Genomic DNA, 17459 nt, shown 5'->3' on the forward strand with positions numbered 1-17459 from the left:
GAATTGAACTGAATATTTTTTATTTACAAATAGAATATTAGCGATTTTTTGTACTGAAAATGGCTGGAATTGACTGCAGCTGATCGTCTCTGTCCAGTCTTTTTGCCTCAGTGCATTTAACCACAACTGTCTTCGTTCCCTCTGAGCACGAGTGTTTGGTGGAATCCTATAAAACTTTAATTTGCGTTCGCCAATGTCATTCCTCCTATTCTGACATCCAAAAACACAGCAGGACGACATTTTAGAAAAGTTGATAGAGCCTTGTCCCTCAGTCTTTCGCCTTTCGGTCACGGCCGCGGGCTTCCTCTTTTGCCTCCAGCTAAAGCTGTGACGTCATTCGTGACGTGGGTCATTAAAGGGTCTATAGGAACTGGACTTCAAACAATTTAGACACGGCGTCTAAAAGCGTAAAAACTACATTGTTTACGTAAAGTGTGAGAGAAGACGGTGTATTTTTAGTTACATTATACAATGTTCGCCGTCAAAGTCATTCATATAAACTGCCTGTAATGTGCAGCAAATAGTAGTTAACCATCGCCAGCTCTTCAGTGACCTTAACGGGTCCGTACCTCTAGTACAGATGCTACGGGTACGGGTCCGTACCTCTAGCATCAACCTCCCTGTAATGCTCCAGAGGATAAAGTGGGTTTTAGCTAATGGATGAAGTTTTCCATTAAAGATTTTCAGTAAAGCAAAGTAAGCAGGAAGTCCACGGCAAGTTTGCCACAAATTTAATTTGCATATGAAAATATAACTTTGCTGCAAACTTGTGACAACATTGCCAAACGCCAACCTCAACTGTTTGCCAGAAACCTAAACATTTTGTCTGTGCAGGAAAGTAAATGAGTGTATTTCCAGAAAGTAAATGATGTCTTGTTGTGTTGAAGGTAAATTGTCATTTTAGGGAAACTCCAACTGTAGAAGAGTTGATATAACAGTGTAAAATGTGAGGAAACGGTTATATATTGTGGACAGATTGGAGGTCTAAGCGTCAGGGGTCAAAATGACTGACCTGCTCCCACTTCCAAAGCCGGATCCCCACGGCGACATCCTCCGCTTCATCTACAAGAAGGATGAGGAGGCAGCAAGGAATGAGAAGAAGGAAGGAAGACAGGCAGGAAAGTGGATTTGAGAAGACGGGGAAAGTTACAGAAGTGGGGATGAGCAAGGATCACATAAATAAAGAGCGAAGAGGAGAGGAGGGACAAACACAAGACGGAGGGAGGGAAGAGGTCAGAGCGAGGGGTTGTGGGAAAGAACAGCATGAAAGGAAAGAATAGTCAGTTAGATAAACACAAGAATATTGAGACGAAGACGAGAGACAAAAGGGAAAACAGACGTACAGTAAACACAGGGGCTTTTTCAGTGGAAAGCAGCGACGAGGTTTGCAACCGAAGACTGTGAGGAGAGTTTAGCGGAATTATGTTCTCACTGAAACATCCGAAACAAACAAACAAAAGGCCTGAGAGGCTTTTTAACAGGGAAGGGAAAATAAATCTTGTAGATCTTAACAGTTATGAAAAGACTTTCATGTTTTCCAACCAAATTCAGTAGAAATAATCAGCGTTTCAAGTATGTTTCCATCCATTTTAAAATATTTGCACACCCATTTCAGAGTTTGCAATCATTCAAACTAATTTAATCATCAAAAGATGTAAAAATAGTACAATTTTCCACACAGTGCAGCTTGTCTGTGTGGTTATGTGAGCTTAGTGCAGGTTTTATGCAGTACAACTAATAAACTCTCTGCTGTCACCAACTTTTATGACAATTTGTGTCAAAAAGCTGTTGATGCATTTAGTAAAACCAAATACTGAGGAGGACAAATTCAAATCCAGTTTGTACATTTTAAACGTGGACATAATCCTGGGTCCACTGAGTCCATAATGGCTCTGAACAATGACAGATTTATTGATTAATGGGCTGATTTTGAGAAAACTTGCCGATCACTGGCTCCCACATCATCTGATTACTTTGGGGATGAATAAGATCTGTGCTGGCTCCACTTTTAAATCAGAAAACATCACCAGCAATGCCGAGAACAGGCTGCTTCTATTACAAATAGCATTATCATACTGCTAAATGACAAAAAGGAAAAACTGAACTCTCACAGAGCAAGAGAGAGACGAAGCAGCAGAGGAACAGACATAATCCACAGAAAATAAGACTGAAGATGGTAAATGTTAAATAAATGTACATTTGCGTAGAAATGTGTGTCTCTATTGTTACTGTTATTACATTTATATATTTTATCAGCTATAAATACAACACAGTGACATCTCCACTATATACTGGCCATCAGCGGTCCTGTTTCTCTAAATATTTGCATCAAACGTTGAAAAACCCACATCAGCTAGTTCTCAATACAGCCCAGTTTATTCTATAGAAGACGCAGGAGACACATTCAGGGATTTATTCACATAAGTTGCATGTGAACAGATTTAAAACATCAGACAGTTTTAATACGGTTTAAAGTTTGGGTCAGACACAGTGCAAAATGTATAATCTAACGTGTAGTCTTTGTGATTGACTAATTTTGTTGCTTCAAATTGTGGTTTCACTTTAAAATTGACAAATTGCTCAGTCCTTGTATTGTATCTGCTATAAATCACACCTGAAAAACAATAGGCCTCAACAAATAAACACAAAAAAAGAGTTAAATAAACAGAGTTTATCTCAGCTGATCATGATTTGTTATCTATGATTTTCTTTTATTCGTTGTGAAGTTTAAACACAATGAACAATCCGGCTGCTATAAGATCAGCACCACATTGTTCCACAGTTACAGAAAAACACCAATGATGAATTAACGTCCTGATTCATACAAACAGCCAAGAGGCATTCCTCATATTCTTTAAATGAGTGAGACAGAATAACAACCTCCTCCAGCCAATATTACACATTTTATGGCACAGCTACATTAAAGAAGGCGTGAAGAACCTCATAAATCTGCACCAAGTCTGTTCTCATCACTGTTAAACTGGATTTTACATGTTTACTATGAAAGACTGCTATATTCTGACATCCATCATTTTGTAGCTCTGAAGGCTATATAATTTCAAACCACAGCAGCCCCCGTAACGCCTTACTCGTCTGCTCACTGTAAACATTGTTTTCTTTAGTCTGTTTGTACATTAAATGCTTTTATCCAGGTGGCACAGGTGATCAAAATCAGAAATATTTTATTGACCACTGAAGGGAAATCGATTATATCAAACCTGCTGCCACTGAAAGCCTTAGAAATTTAAGCAGCACAAAAAAACTACAAGAAAAGCACTAAGAGAGTGCAGTTCTCTGTCAAAGCTGTTCATTCCCCAATATGTTATTGTCAGAAATGCAGCATTTTTTTGAAGTTTAATTTAAAATGAGGATCAGAAATCACAGCAACATAGAATGTGGTCATTTAATATAGATGTACCCACAAACAAAATGACCTTGCTCGGAGCACAGGTGTGTGTTATGCATGTGTGCCATTTGTACGGATACCAAATCACGTCACCTAAATATGTAGCAGGCGGTGGGAAGTGAAGGGACTCAGAAACAACTCCACAATTTAATCAATTGTTCCTTGTATCATATCTGAAGGATATGTGCTGATAAGTCCACAGCGGTGGATTTGTAGTAGGATCACAATCATGTGATCATCAGCAGGCAGCTGACGTAGTGTTCACTTGTTGTCATGGTTACAGTAACACTGTGCCGCTATCTGGCAATGATACAGAAATCTTTAACAAATCCATGGATCCAGACTATAAGCTGCATCACTGCCAAAATCTAATCACTTGGTCCTTGTGTCATTTCTGACCTTCCCTGAAAATTTCATCCACATCTGTTAGTCTATTTTTGAGTATTGTTGCACACAGATGGAATAACAGACGGACAAACATACACAGACCGTCACATGACTCCACCGCTTTCCTTGGCAGAGTTAAAAAATACGTTCTAATAAATAGAAACAGATTAAAGCAAAATACTAAAATGTTTGTTGCACTCCAAAAATAAAAAAACATAGCTACAGATAAATAATTATCATTTATGTGTAATAAATAATAGTTATAATTGTGTATTTGCACAGAGAAGTAGTTTATTAACTTATTTCATGCAGCGTAAACATCACCAGCTTTATTTAGACGTCCATGAGTGTGTGTGCATGACAGAGTCTGTCCATCAGCCTCATTACATAACAATGGATTAGCACGAAGCGGCATTCAGCCCAGTGGGGGGTTGGCTTTATTAGACAGCAGAAATAACCTCATTAACACCCACACACAGTCAACACGCACACCGACACACCACACAGCGGAGATAAACGCATCCATGTTCGACTACGACTTTAAATGAAGCTTACAAACAAGTTAACACACACACAGACACACTTCTTCTTCTTCAGTGCCATCTGCTGCCAGCTGAGTCTCGTCCAGCATCCAAATCCAGATGACACCGATCTGACTGGACCGAACGGCGTCCAGGTAGCAACTCAAAGCTTCGAGGAAAAGCTGCAAGATTCAGCTAAAGAAGTCAGCTCCTCTGAGTCAAACTTGACTTTGTCCGCAGGGTTTCTATCCTTCTGACGTAAAGCAAATCTAATCAGGTTCAGTTCTAATCCCTCAATGGAACCAGTGTTACCAGACTCATTGCACCACAGGCTTATGCCGGTGACTAACTGGCTACTGTCACATGCAGATGACATTATGTTTGACTGAGATCCCCCTCATTGGTGCAGATTCTTGACTCAGAAATTAAGCTTTTAATGCGGTTAATAAACCCGTTCATGGTATCGCTGCACACAGCCTGCTCTTGTCTATCTGTAGAGGAATAATCTAATCTAGCGGGACGAAACAAATCCACTCGACTCCGGTCCTAATTGTTGTGTACCAGCAGTTAAACACGGCTAATATCAACCTGATTACATTACAGCAGCAATTAGGTCCGTGGAGTGAAGAGCTTACAGTGTCTGAGCAGCACAAACACAAGCTAAGAGCTCAGTGAAATACAGCGTGTGGCGGAAATATTTTACCATTTGAAGTGAAACACGGCTGGAACCCAGCTTCTATCACTGCAATGTGACTAGCTCAAGGAATCTGGTAAAGGCTTCTCTCTTAGATAACATGATTACAGCACCGTAGAGATTTTCCGTTAGGCTCGAACGGACAGAAAAACCCCTTAGCTGCGTAAAAACCCGAGTCATGTGAAGGCTGTTAGTGCTCAACTGTTTATGAATGAAATTTCTGTTTTCTGTCGTACATGCCTTCCGCTCAGTCACAGATCATCAGTGAGGGGTTTGAATGAAGAAACAAGCTGCTATGAATCATTTAGGCACAAATTCTAGCCTTAACCTTCTGAATACCAGGGATTTTTTTGCTCCCATCACATTTTTATCGTCTGTGGACTCATTTTTAACTGCAATTTAATGTACTGTATCCTCTATGGATAGAAGAAAGAAAACTCAAAAATGTTTTTTTTTCTGCAGGAAAATAAACAGTTTAATATCACGAATCAGTAAAAGTTGATTATTTTCATATTCATTTTGCAAACATTTTACATAATCAACATGTTCTACATTTTTAAAGTGGTCACAGGTGTTATCAATAGGAGAAAAAATAGTGACTTTACAAACTTTACATGTTTTACTATAGGTTTTCATTTGTTTCTACTATAGTTTAGCTGGAAAGTCCGTGAATTTTCTTCACACGTCTGTTGGTCACAGCTGAGTCATTAATGTCTTCATGAATACGTAGAGAAGTGCAGATTTTTTTTTATTGTTATTTTACAGAATCTGGTTAGAACAAATGATTTGTTTTTCGCAATTTTTAAAGTTTTAATTCATTTTTTTACAGAACATATTGCAAATGACTAATTCAAGGACTGTCTGAAAGTTGAAAATCTGACAGTTCTTTCTGGTATTACTGTTTCCAGCTCTCATACATGCTGTAGTTTTGATGATTTTTTTAAAAATAAAACAGAAGTGGCAGGTTCTAAAGGTAAGAGAGTTAAAGAACACACACTCAAAAAAGGCCGTAAAGGCTCCCTAATCGACATGTTTGGTTCTTGAACTAATTAAGCAACAAATTAAACGAGACATGCGAGAAACAATAAAGTAAGTTTGAAAAAGTATCCCAATTTTTTTCTTTAAGTTATTTTTTTGGCTTTTTTATTCAACAGGTTAGCAGACAGGAAAGTAGGGGGAAGAATGGGGGAAGACCAGCAGCAAAGGGCCGTGAGCTGGAATCAAACCAGGACGCTGCATTGGGGACTGTAGCCCCTGTTCATGGGTCACCTGCTCAATCAGCTGAACTATCTGGGCGCCCAAGTATGACGATTTTGATCTTAAATTTAATTAAACTTGTTGAAGAAATGGCATGTAGCAGATGAATCGTTCAAGGGCTGTCTCAGACTTGAAAATCTGACTGCTGTTCCTGTTATTACAGTTGCTGGCTCTAATATAAAATTTAATTTTTCATATTTTTGAAAAACAACAAAACTGGCAGGTTTTAAAGGCCAGAATGTTAAAGTACAGAAAAAATGTCTGTCAAATGTTCATTCTAACTCCCTGATAGAAATGTTTGACTCTTAAACAAATTAAACAACAAATTAAGAGAAATATGAAGAATAAAGTGATTTTGGAAGAAGCATCATGATTTTGACCTTTAATTTGATCAAACCTATTGAAGGAATGACATGCCACAGATGAGTAGTTCAGGAACTGTTGAAAATCTGACTGTTCTTCTTGTTAAAACAGTTTCTGGCTTTAAGAAATAGCTTAATTTTGGAGATTGGCAGGCTTTAAAGGTCCTAACGCTAGAGAACACACACGAAAAAAAGTTTGTAAAATGTTAAAGTTCTAACTCCCTGATGGAGATGCTTGATTCTTATCAGAACAAATGTTTCATTTTTGGCAAATGTTTAAATGAGACATGCAGAATAAAGCGCTTTTGAAGAAATATCATGACTCTGACCTTAGATTTGGTGGAGCTTTCTGAAGGAATGGCATCTTAGCCATCAGATGAGTAGTTCAAGGACTGTTGTAAGGTTGAAAACTGGACAATTCTTTCTGTTATTATAGTTCCTGGCTTTGATAAATGGTGCAGTTTTGGCAATTTTTGAAAACAAACATGCCTTTAGGGATCAAGGGGGTTAAATAACATAAAAAGTCTGCAGAGTGTTACAGAAACAACTCCCTGATCGACATGTTGAATGTGAAGATGGTTTTTTTTGGGTATTTCCTCATGTGGGATTGACTGATCTGGACTCTCTGACCTTGGACTTGCAGCCTCTAATTTCCATAGCGAGGATCGCTATCAACTATCCCTGTGTGTGGAATCCATGTTGGAAAACTTAAATAGAGCTATTTTTAGGTGCCTGGCTAGCAAAGAACTAAAGAAACCTCCTCTCATACTGTATTTGAGACACAAAGTCGGTCTTAAGAGGAGATGAGAGGCTGAGCGGAGGAAGTTGGCCACCGTAACATGATGTTAGTGGGTCTATGACAAGCCGAAAGCCTTCAATTTCCACAGAGAGAAAGAGAAATGAATCAGGACTGAATGGGGAGGGAGGAGAAGGATTTTTCCAGGCAGCTGAAATGATCAACTTGGCTGACTGAGACGAATCTCTCTGTGTGGATGCAGCTGCAGAATGTTGTGTATACAGACATTAGCTCCATGCATGTCAGTTTTAAAGTATACACACAAGACAACGTATGTACCAAATGCAGTCTGAAGTGGATTATGCCATTATATTTAAAACAACCTCAGATTCTGTGGAGTTGTGGAGAAAAATGCATGTATTACAGAGAATCCTGATATTTCAGACTCAAACCAGGCAGATGACCTTGGCTGAATCTCATTTACCGTCTCTGATTGTCTCTCTTTATCCTTCATTTTTCCTCTCTACTGTGCACATCCACTGAATCATACTGGGATTTGCATACCGATGGCATCCACTTTCAAAAAGTCCTATTGAGAACTCCTTCATTAGCCGGTCTCTTTTACTTTAAATGAAGTGCAATTATCAGGTCAAATCAGAGATGGAGTGAAGCTTTTTCTTTTTCTAAACTGTGGAGTTGCTGGAGTGAATTTCATGAAAAACAAGTTACTGAATAACCAAGATTCATATCAGGAGACTAAATGTGGATGAAATACAGCTGATATACATTCAACTAAGCAGTCAAAATGGCGTGTTGTGCTTTGCTGTGTATACATTGCATAACAGAATGCCGTATTTTCTAGGCTAGCCATCAACCAAGCAGATCTAATTGCAAAATGCCAGCATATATCTTAGCAAAAAATGATGAACCAACAAGTGAATAACACTATTGGAAGAGAATGCTGCCTATCTTTTTTATCTTTACATGATAAGAAAAGCACTGGAGGAGATAAAAACAAACAAAAAAAAACATAATTTCTGCTTATATCAGATTCACATTAGGCCTCTCTATTTAATGAAAAATTGAGTAAAACCAAAGTCTATGATATAATAATCGGAATATTTTGGTTACTCACAAAGACCAACCAAGTCAACAATTTTGACTTAAAAAGAATATCAGCTTGTGAAACAGACCTAAAAAGTACTCATGTCCTTCACTCAAGCAAAAGCATCAATGTGGCAACACAAAAATGCCCCATTAAAGTCAAAAGTAATGTAGGAAAAATTTTGTCAAACTACATAAGGTTTAGCAGCAAAAACAGTCAAAGTACTAAAGTAAAAGTTCTGGTTTCGTCATGTTATTACACATGTGGACAAAATTGTTGGTACCCCTCAGTTAAAGAAGGAAAAACCCACAATTCTCACTGAAATCACTTGAAACTCACAAAAGTAACAATAAATAAAAATTTATTGAAAATTAAATAATCAAAATCAGCCATCACTTTTGAATTGTTGATTAACATAATTATTTAAAAAAAACAAACTAATGAAATAGGGCTGGACAAAAATGATGGTACCCATAACTTAATATTTTGTTGCACAACCTTTTGAGGCAATCACTGCAATTAAACGATTTCTGTATTTGTCAATGAGCGTTCTGCAGCTGTCAACAGGTATTTTGGCCCACTCCTCATGAGCAAACAGCTCCAGTTGTCTCAGGTTTGATGGGTGTCTTCTCCAAATGGCATGTTTCAGCTCCTTCCACATATGTTCAATGGGATTCAGATCTGGGCTCATAGAAGGCCACTTTAGAATAGTCCAACGCTTTTCTCTCAGCCATTCTTGGGTGTTTTTGGCTGTGTGTTTTGGATCGTTGTCCTGTTGGAAGACCCATGACCTGCGACTGAGACCAAGCTTTCTGACACGAGGCAGCACATTTCTCTCCAGAATGCCTTGATAGTCTTCAGATTTCATCGTACCTTGCACACTTTCAAGACACCCTGTGCCAGATGCAGCAAAGCAGCCCCAAAACATTACTGAGCCTCCTCCATGTTTCACCGTAGGGACAGTGTTCTTTTCTTCGTATGCTTGGTTTTTGAGTCTATGAACATAGAGTTGATGTGCCTTACCAAAAAGCTCCAGTTTGGTCTCATCTGTCCAAAGGACATTCTCCCAGAAGCTTTGTGGCTTGTCAACATGCATTTTTGCAAATTCCAGTCTGGCTTTTTTATGAGTTTTTTTCAGCAGTGGTGTCCTCCTTGGTCGTCTCCCATGAAGTCCACTTTGGCTCAAACAACGACGAATGGTGCGATCTGACACTGATGTACCTTGGCCTTGGAGTTCACCTTTAATTTCTTTGGAGGTTGCTCTGGGCTCTTTGGATACAATTCCAACGATCCGTCTCTTCAATTTGTCATCAATTTTCCTCTTGCGGCCACGTCCAGGGAGGTTGGCTACTGTCCCGTGGGTCTTGAACTTCTGAATAATATGAGTCACTGTTGTCACAGGAACTTCAAGCTGTTTAGAGATGGTCTTATAGCCTTTACCTTTTATAGAGGTACCATCATTTTTGTCCAGGCCTGTTTCATTAGTTTGTTTTTTTAAATAATTATGTTAATCAACAATTCAAAAGTAATGGCTGTTTTTGATTATTTCATTTTCAATAAATTTTTATTTATTGTTACTTTTGTGAGTTTCAAGTGATTTCAGTGAGAATTGTGGGTTTTTCCTTCTTTAACTGAGGGGTACCAACAATTTTGTCCACGTGTGTATATCAGATATCATTGGACTATTATTAGTGAAGCATCAGTGTGTCAGCAGCAGGTTACTGTTGTAGCTGCTGCAGGTTTAACAAACGGGAGGGTTCCACACATGATTCACGGAAAAGGAAAGAAAAAAAAAAGTTCTGGTACACAAATCTGTTTTCAGTTTTACTCTAATCTTTGAAATTAAACCATTTGAGAAGGTTAGAGGGACAAATCACTATTTAAAGGAGCTTATTAACTCCTCATAGACATTTGAAATGTGAGCCTGACGACACACCACTGTTTATAAGAAACCAAAGAGGTTGGAAACTGATTTAACCTTTAATCTTGTCTTATCTGCTAAGTAGAATATTCATCTTAGAAGTAACAGAAGCTGTCAGGTGAATGTAGTGGAGAAGAAAGTAAAAATATTTCCCTCGTACATGCCGTGAAGTGGAAGCACGAAGTAGCAGAAATGGAAATACTCAAGTAAAGTAGCAAAAAATGAGCACAGTACTTGAGTAAATGTACTTAGTTACTTTTCACCACTGCAGTCGTGCTGAGATGAGAAGATCAACACCACTGTCACGTCTGTTAGGAGGCAGCTGGTTAGCTTAGCTTAGCACAAAGACAGATGGAAACTGTTATCCTAGCAATGTGTAAAAAAAATAGCATCTCTAAAGTGCAGTTTACATGTTGTGTTTTGTCTGTTTGTGGTTTACAGAGTTCAACTGTTTTTGCAGAGACCTCACAGTCCAATCTTTAGGAATAAAATAAGCTCAGTGTCTGCAGGTTCTAGAGAAACCAGAGTGAAATCAGTTTTCTTCTTCATCTTATAAATACGTGAATTTCTACGGACGCATTTGTTGAGCAGAGCAAACATATCTGCCATCTTGTCACATGTTTCTCTCCATGTTATTTAATAAAGCATTAATGGGGAACAGCACATAAAAAGGCAGTGTCCTCTCAGGATAAACATCTTTTCCTTCTACTGCCGCTCCCGTCCCAGACGTTAAAAAGCTTTTACGTGAGGTTTGTTGTTGTCAAACTCATCTCCATTACTTGAAGGAGCTCGATTTGAGTCAACGGGCCTTAAAAGGATATGAGAAATATATAAAGAATGTGGTCAGATAAGAGCTCCACACCAGCATTTCTTTATCCTCCTCCTCTCCTCATTCTTTTTTACCTCCTTTCTCATTATCTCACCATCCCTCAGTTCTTGTTCTTTGTCTGTTCCTCTGTCTCCCGTCCAGCTGTGCATACCAAACTGGGAACATGGCCTTCAGAACCGCGGCATTTCCTCCTGACCCATGCAGTCATTCCACGGCTGCACGGTCAGCAGGAGACAGTGACCGAAAAGGAAATTAATCCTTAAATTTCACTCATGAACGCTGCAGACTGTGACTTTCTGCTGAAATGTAAAGCAAACAAATCGGACTGACATAAGAATTTTTGAGAACCAAGTAGTGATTGAGTTTCTGTTGGGTTCAGTTTAAAGAAGTTTAAAGTCATTTATTTAAAAAAAAAAACAGTGCACATTTCAGAGGTTACTCATCGTTTAAACGACTGGTAACTTCCTTAGTTTTTAGCCTGAGGTGATGGTTGATATTTAATGACAAGAATCAATACTTCGGCACAAAGTTGATGAAAACGTTCTGAAAAGATGATGGTAGTTGCTTTTCCATGGTTTAGCAAAGATACAACAGATGCTGTAGGTTCTAGAGACAGTGGACAAAAACAACATGCAGAATTGTTGCGGTTGCAGACGCAGGTGCAGCAAAAAAATCTGTGCCGACATGTGGGAGAAAAAAAACAAAAGCCACAAGTTGTGTTTCCATTGGATGATCACAGACAATTACAGACAACCAAAAGCCAAACAGTGTTGCAGAGGTTTTGGAAAGAATGGAGGAAAATTTATCTCAGCAGTTCAAAGACAGAGATTCAGAATTCAAGCTTAGTTTCTGCAGAGTTTACGTTTTTTCAATTTCATATTAAAAATGTCAGGCAGCTAATGTACTATTCACTTGTTGTCATGGTTACAGTGACGCCGTGCCACTTTCTCACAAAACAGAAATCTTTAACAAATCCATAGATCCAGACTATAAGCCGCATCATTGCGAAACTCTAATCAGGTGGCCTTTGTGTCATTTCTGACCTTCCCTAAAAATTTCATTCAAATCCATATTTCCATTTTTGAGTAATGTTGCTAACAGACAGAAAGACAGACAGACAAACGTACGCCGATCGTCACATAACTTCACCGCAGAGAAACAAATCTAAAGAACCAATCCTTTCAACTTGTGGAGTTGTCTGTGTTATTATTCTGCTTCAGAATCAACTTCTGTCTCCAACATATAAGACTGAAATACTACAATGCTGCAAGTTGTGGATATAGCATACAATAATTTACTTTTTGAGCAGGGTCGGAGGTGAGCTGGTGTGCTCGAGCTACACTGAGTAGGGGAGAGGCAGGGGCTTCACAGATCTGCACATTTAAAAGTTATTTGAAGACATTAATTGGATTATTTTTCATGTGAAAAAACTTTGAAATATGTAACTATGATACACAGGGATGAGTTTTTAGGGGTTAAATCGACAGCTAAAGAGGGATTTTAAAAACTTGTCGTCAAAATGCTCATGTCCCAATATGTTACTAACTAATCTTTGTGAACAGTTGCATCAGTTCTAGCAGCACTGCTCTAACAAAGGTTACAACGGCTAAATTTGCATGCTTCGGCTAACAAGTCATGGCTCTTAACTGCTTATTCTCCTTCTGTTGCTTGCATTGCAGATTGCAAACAGCTTCAGGGCGCTACCTTCTGAACTCAAGTGTGGGTCAAATGTGCTGTGTTCTTCAAAATGTAAATATAGCTTTATATTCCACATCCACTGAGTTCAGTTGTGGCTGTCCTCTTAGTTATGGTTCATAACTTGCTCACAACATTTGTAGGCTCCCGTCCTTACCGTTCAGTCTGACAAAAATATTCTTTTTTAGTAATTCTGGTATCAAGACAGCCACAGTCTGCGGCATTATCATCAATACAAGCTGCTGTTTCTTAATGGAAATCTGAAGCTGACGGGTTAAAACAAAGATGTGGTAAACAGTCCTGAAAATGCAATGACCAGTGCTGCATGCATTTTGTAAATGGGAAACCCGACAACAGAGAAAATATCCAGCTTACTTTGCCCTGAAACATGAACCTTGAAATTCCTAACATTGCATTAAGCAATCGAGCAGTCACTATTTAATCCCATCAGGCATTACAACGTGCCCTTTCATGACCTTTAACATACAATATGATGCCGCACATCCCTGCTTGTTCATATCACAGCGCATCAGCACCAACAAAATATCAAGCTTTCGGTTTATATTTGACTTAGAGACTTGGTGGTTGAAAAATCCTCCTTTAAACAGTGGTGAAGAACAAAATGTGGTTTGATTTTGAGCTCAGTATGTGCCAAGTTAAACCTGCAATTAAAGGAAGGGGATGAAAATGAGAAACACCACACCGCTGGAGTGTTTGCACGCAGCTACAGTTTGCCTGAAACAAAACCAGAGATTACCGGTTGTAAAGCAATGCAGAGTCTCAGATAAGAGGAAATAGAGTTTGGCTTCTTAGTCAAACCCATCTGACTGTATTAATATGAAAGAACATGGTGGTGGGTGACGCTATGATAGGGTTCTTATGAGGGTAAAAGCTTGAGTAGTTTCATGGAAAACTCAAACTTAAGAATTTGCTGAAATCATATCTTGCCATTCCTCAAATCCTCCTCAGCTGCAGAAACCTCAAGACTATCTAGTATATTTGTATTTTTTTTCCCCCTCTCTCTGATCCTTCCTATACATTTAAACTGAATGAACTCTTGCACAATGTTGAATCAAGCTGAAACTCTAAGTAAGGTCCAGATTTAAAATTATGGTACTGTCCAAATAGTTCTAGAATGTTTTTCACCCCTGAGGTTTTGTGGCAACTGACAAACTATTCTTTTAGGTTTGGGGGTTCCTCTCGTCTTCCAGCTCTTCGTCTTCTTCTTCCTCCTTTGCCACATTCTCTCCTTCCCCTCCTGTTTAAAGGGGGGCTGAGCTCTTAGCAACAAGCCTTACATGGACTCGAGACAGAAACTGACCAAACACTTCCATCAGTCACTCGGCACAGTCCACATTCATTTACGGCTGCATCACCATTCCTACAGTACAAACTCCAAATACTGTGGTTACATAATGACTCTTGGAGCAGAAAAACACAGGCAGGCCCGGTGAGAAAGTGACAACACACTTGTCCTCAGGGTTAATATTTACGATGTGGACTTCTACACTACTGGTGAGCTGAGAAGAAAAAAAGATGCAAAAATTAAATCAAGAATAAAACGCTAATAATGAAAATTCATCATTAATTATGTTGTAGCCAGTTAAGCTTTTATTTTGCTCAGGCACTGTCGTTCGCCTGTCAAGCTTTTCCTTCTTGTGCAGCACATGCAGTTTACCACTCAGAATTCTACATGAACAGTGGGTTCCTGATTCAAACCAGAGGCTTCACATTATGAGCCAGCAACCGCCAATTTTATCAAGTGAAAGGAAAGTTGACCCAAACAGATTTCATCCACTAGAGAGGTTAGGCTATCATTAACTCTGGGAGATGGCTGAAAGTTTGTCTTCAGCTGGCTGGGTTTGGAAGTCACAATGAATTCATGATGCTTTACTGTTGGGATTTTGATTTGCTTGTAACCATAGACTGTATATAAAAGGTGGATGTGTACTATTGCTATGAAGCATCTAGTTTTGAATTAAGTCTGCTGATCTTCTGAAACTAGATGCAACAAGAAAAGCACTCAGAGTGCAGTACTCCGCCAAGGCTGCTCAGTTGTATCATTTCCGATGGCTGAAATCTTGAAAAACAATTTGTGGCAGAAATCATGGCAATATGTGGCCATTTAATGTAGATGCACCCACAAACAAAATGACCTTGCGCTGAGCACAGGCATGTGTTATGCATGTGCACATTACGTACGGATACGGACTCGTGTGACCTAAATATGTAGTGAGTGGCAGGAATGGATGAGACTCGGAAACACCCCCACAATTTAATCAATTGTTCGTTGTGTCCTGACAAGTCCGCAGCGGATTAGCAGTAGGATCACAATCATGTGAACATCAGCAGGCAGTTGGCGTAGTGTTCACTTGTCATAATGATACAGAAATCTTTAACAAATCTGTGGATCCAGACTATAAGTCACATCACTGCCAAAATCTAATCACTTGGTCCTTGTGTCATTTCTGACCTTTCCTGAAAATTTCATCCAAATCCATCAGTCCAGTTTTTGAGTAATGTTGCGAATAGACAGACTGACAGACAAACGTGTGCTGATCATCACATAACTCCGCTGTTCCGTGATGAATCTTAATAGAGTTTGACACTGCAACATGGTGACCAAGTTGGCTCAGCTCTTGAGCAAACTCCGCTTTATGACCACATCGCCACCACGTTTTATGAAAAAAATCTTTAAACTAGTAATTGAGTATGTAAACTCATTAGGAAAATCTCTACTGTGATAACAAATCATTTAAGAAGTAGGGTCATTTTTCATAGACTTCTACAGTTTGGACATCTTTTATCAAGCAGAGGAGTCGCCTCCTGCTGGCTTTCAGAAAGAATGCAGGCTTGAGGCACTTTCAAGTTTGCTTTACTTTCAGACCTGGGAGGCTGCGATAATATTTTATACACAGTCTAAGTTTATACTTTAACAATAAAAATGCTGTGAGAGAGACCTAACCAATAAATCTGGCAAACATGAAGAGCGTATGAGCGTAAATCCAACAAAGAACACAACATATGTGATAGTGTTGTCTTGTTCAACATAGTGACATCCACACACTACGGCAAAACTACATGACCTACTACTGTGATAAAATGATTTTGCTAGCTGACATTATTCAGCTTGGACTTTGAAGGAACACAATATTAGCTTTGTGATTTTAACCAGGCGATAAGCTATTTAACCAGCCATGCTAATATTTACAGCTTACATTAGAGCGGATACACACACAGTTTAAATCAATTCTTCATACTTCTACATACATTTCTTGATTGAGGAAAGACTATATGAAAGACAACACTTTCCAGTGTTTGTTTGGGCCTTGTCCACACTAATACAGATATTTTACAACAAATTTTAAAAATCCATCCATCTTTTGTAAAATTTTTGGTGACGCTCCATCTATGGTGATTGTGATTGATTTGCAGAAATACAAAGAGACCAGAGTGTTTCATTCAGAAAGGCTACCCAGGTCCACACAAATTGCATGCATGGTGCATGTTGTATGCTGTGTAATATTTCACTTGTCCTTAAAGCAGACATCTGCGTCAGCATACTTTGTTCACACAAATATTTTGTAAAATCATACTTGTGTTAGTATGTTTTTAAACAGAAGGTGAAGACAACAGTCTAGAAAAATATCAGTACCGAGTGTGCGTGAAGCTTTTTTTATGCTTGCCGCATCTGCAAGGTCCGTGTGGACAAATGACATCATTTTAGCAGCAACTTCACACGGTTCGTCTCAAGCGGAGAGTTTCTGTGTTGTGCACTTCCAAAGTTTTCTAACTACATGGACTGAGACGCATATAAAGCTGGTGGAAGAACAGGCGCTCCTAGCAGCAGAAGTTCAGAAATACAGGCATTTACACAATTCATCACATAGAGATCACTGTGACAACCGGGTTATGAACAATTCATGGTGTGAAATTAAAACTAACTGCTGAAATGCAACTATTTGGTAAAATGCCATGTTGTAAGTGGTGCAAGCAAGGGGAAACTTCTTCTACTCTCATTTAGTACTAGAGTAGATGAAGCAGACGTGTGTTTGTGATACACTGCCCCCTGCAGTTTGGGAACAGACGCTGCATAGAGTATGACGTCACACACGGTCTCTCTAGCGGATTTCCAAGCGTCTCATTTCCATGCAGCTCGTTCCAAGCCTAAAGGCCTTGAATTTTATCGGTCAAAGTACAGCCCCAAAGTTTGACAAGCTTACTTTTCCGAGTTATGACTGCTGAACTACGCTGTTTATAAAAGGGCTGAAAAGGATGGCAACTGCGTTTTGCTTGAAAGTTTTAGCTAACAGAAAGCAGCAGCATGGATTAACAGAGCTGGTTATGGTGGTGCCAGCTAGACTTACAGTCAGTATGTCATTTTAGATGGCAGGCTAACAGGGTGGATGACATCCTCCCTCAAACTGTCGACTGAACATGAACCAGTGGCCACTTGTGATATTGTGCAACAGAAAAATTCCCTGTTCTCCAAAAAGTATTTTGCTCCGTAAACAAATTTTTAAAAATACACGGGCCAATCTCCAGT

General features: G+C 39.1%; 1 protein-coding gene across 4 annotated transcripts in view; it reads right to left on the reverse strand.

Annotated features, from left to right (window-relative positions):
- zgc:66433 (uncharacterized protein LOC321250 homolog) overlaps positions 1-17459 on the reverse strand; it is an 82152-nt gene that overhangs the window by 42553 nt on the left and 22140 nt on the right. For 2 of the 4 annotated variants that reach the window (XM_051954036.1, XM_022214005.2), the window contains exon 2: positions 1013-1062. The exons of the other annotated variants lie outside the window; for them this stretch is intronic. In XM_051954036.1, coding sequence (XP_051809996.1) covers positions 1013-1062 — 50 coding nt within the window. The remainder of the gene's footprint in view (positions 1-1012; positions 1063-17459) is intronic. 4 annotated transcript variants of the gene reach the window in all.

The sequence above is a fragment of the Acanthochromis polyacanthus genome, chromosome 10 (assembly GCF_021347895.1).
Source record: "Acanthochromis polyacanthus isolate Apoly-LR-REF ecotype Palm Island chromosome 10, KAUST_Apoly_ChrSc, whole genome shotgun sequence".
NCBI classification, from domain to species: domain Eukaryota; kingdom Metazoa; phylum Chordata; class Actinopteri; family Pomacentridae; genus Acanthochromis; species Acanthochromis polyacanthus.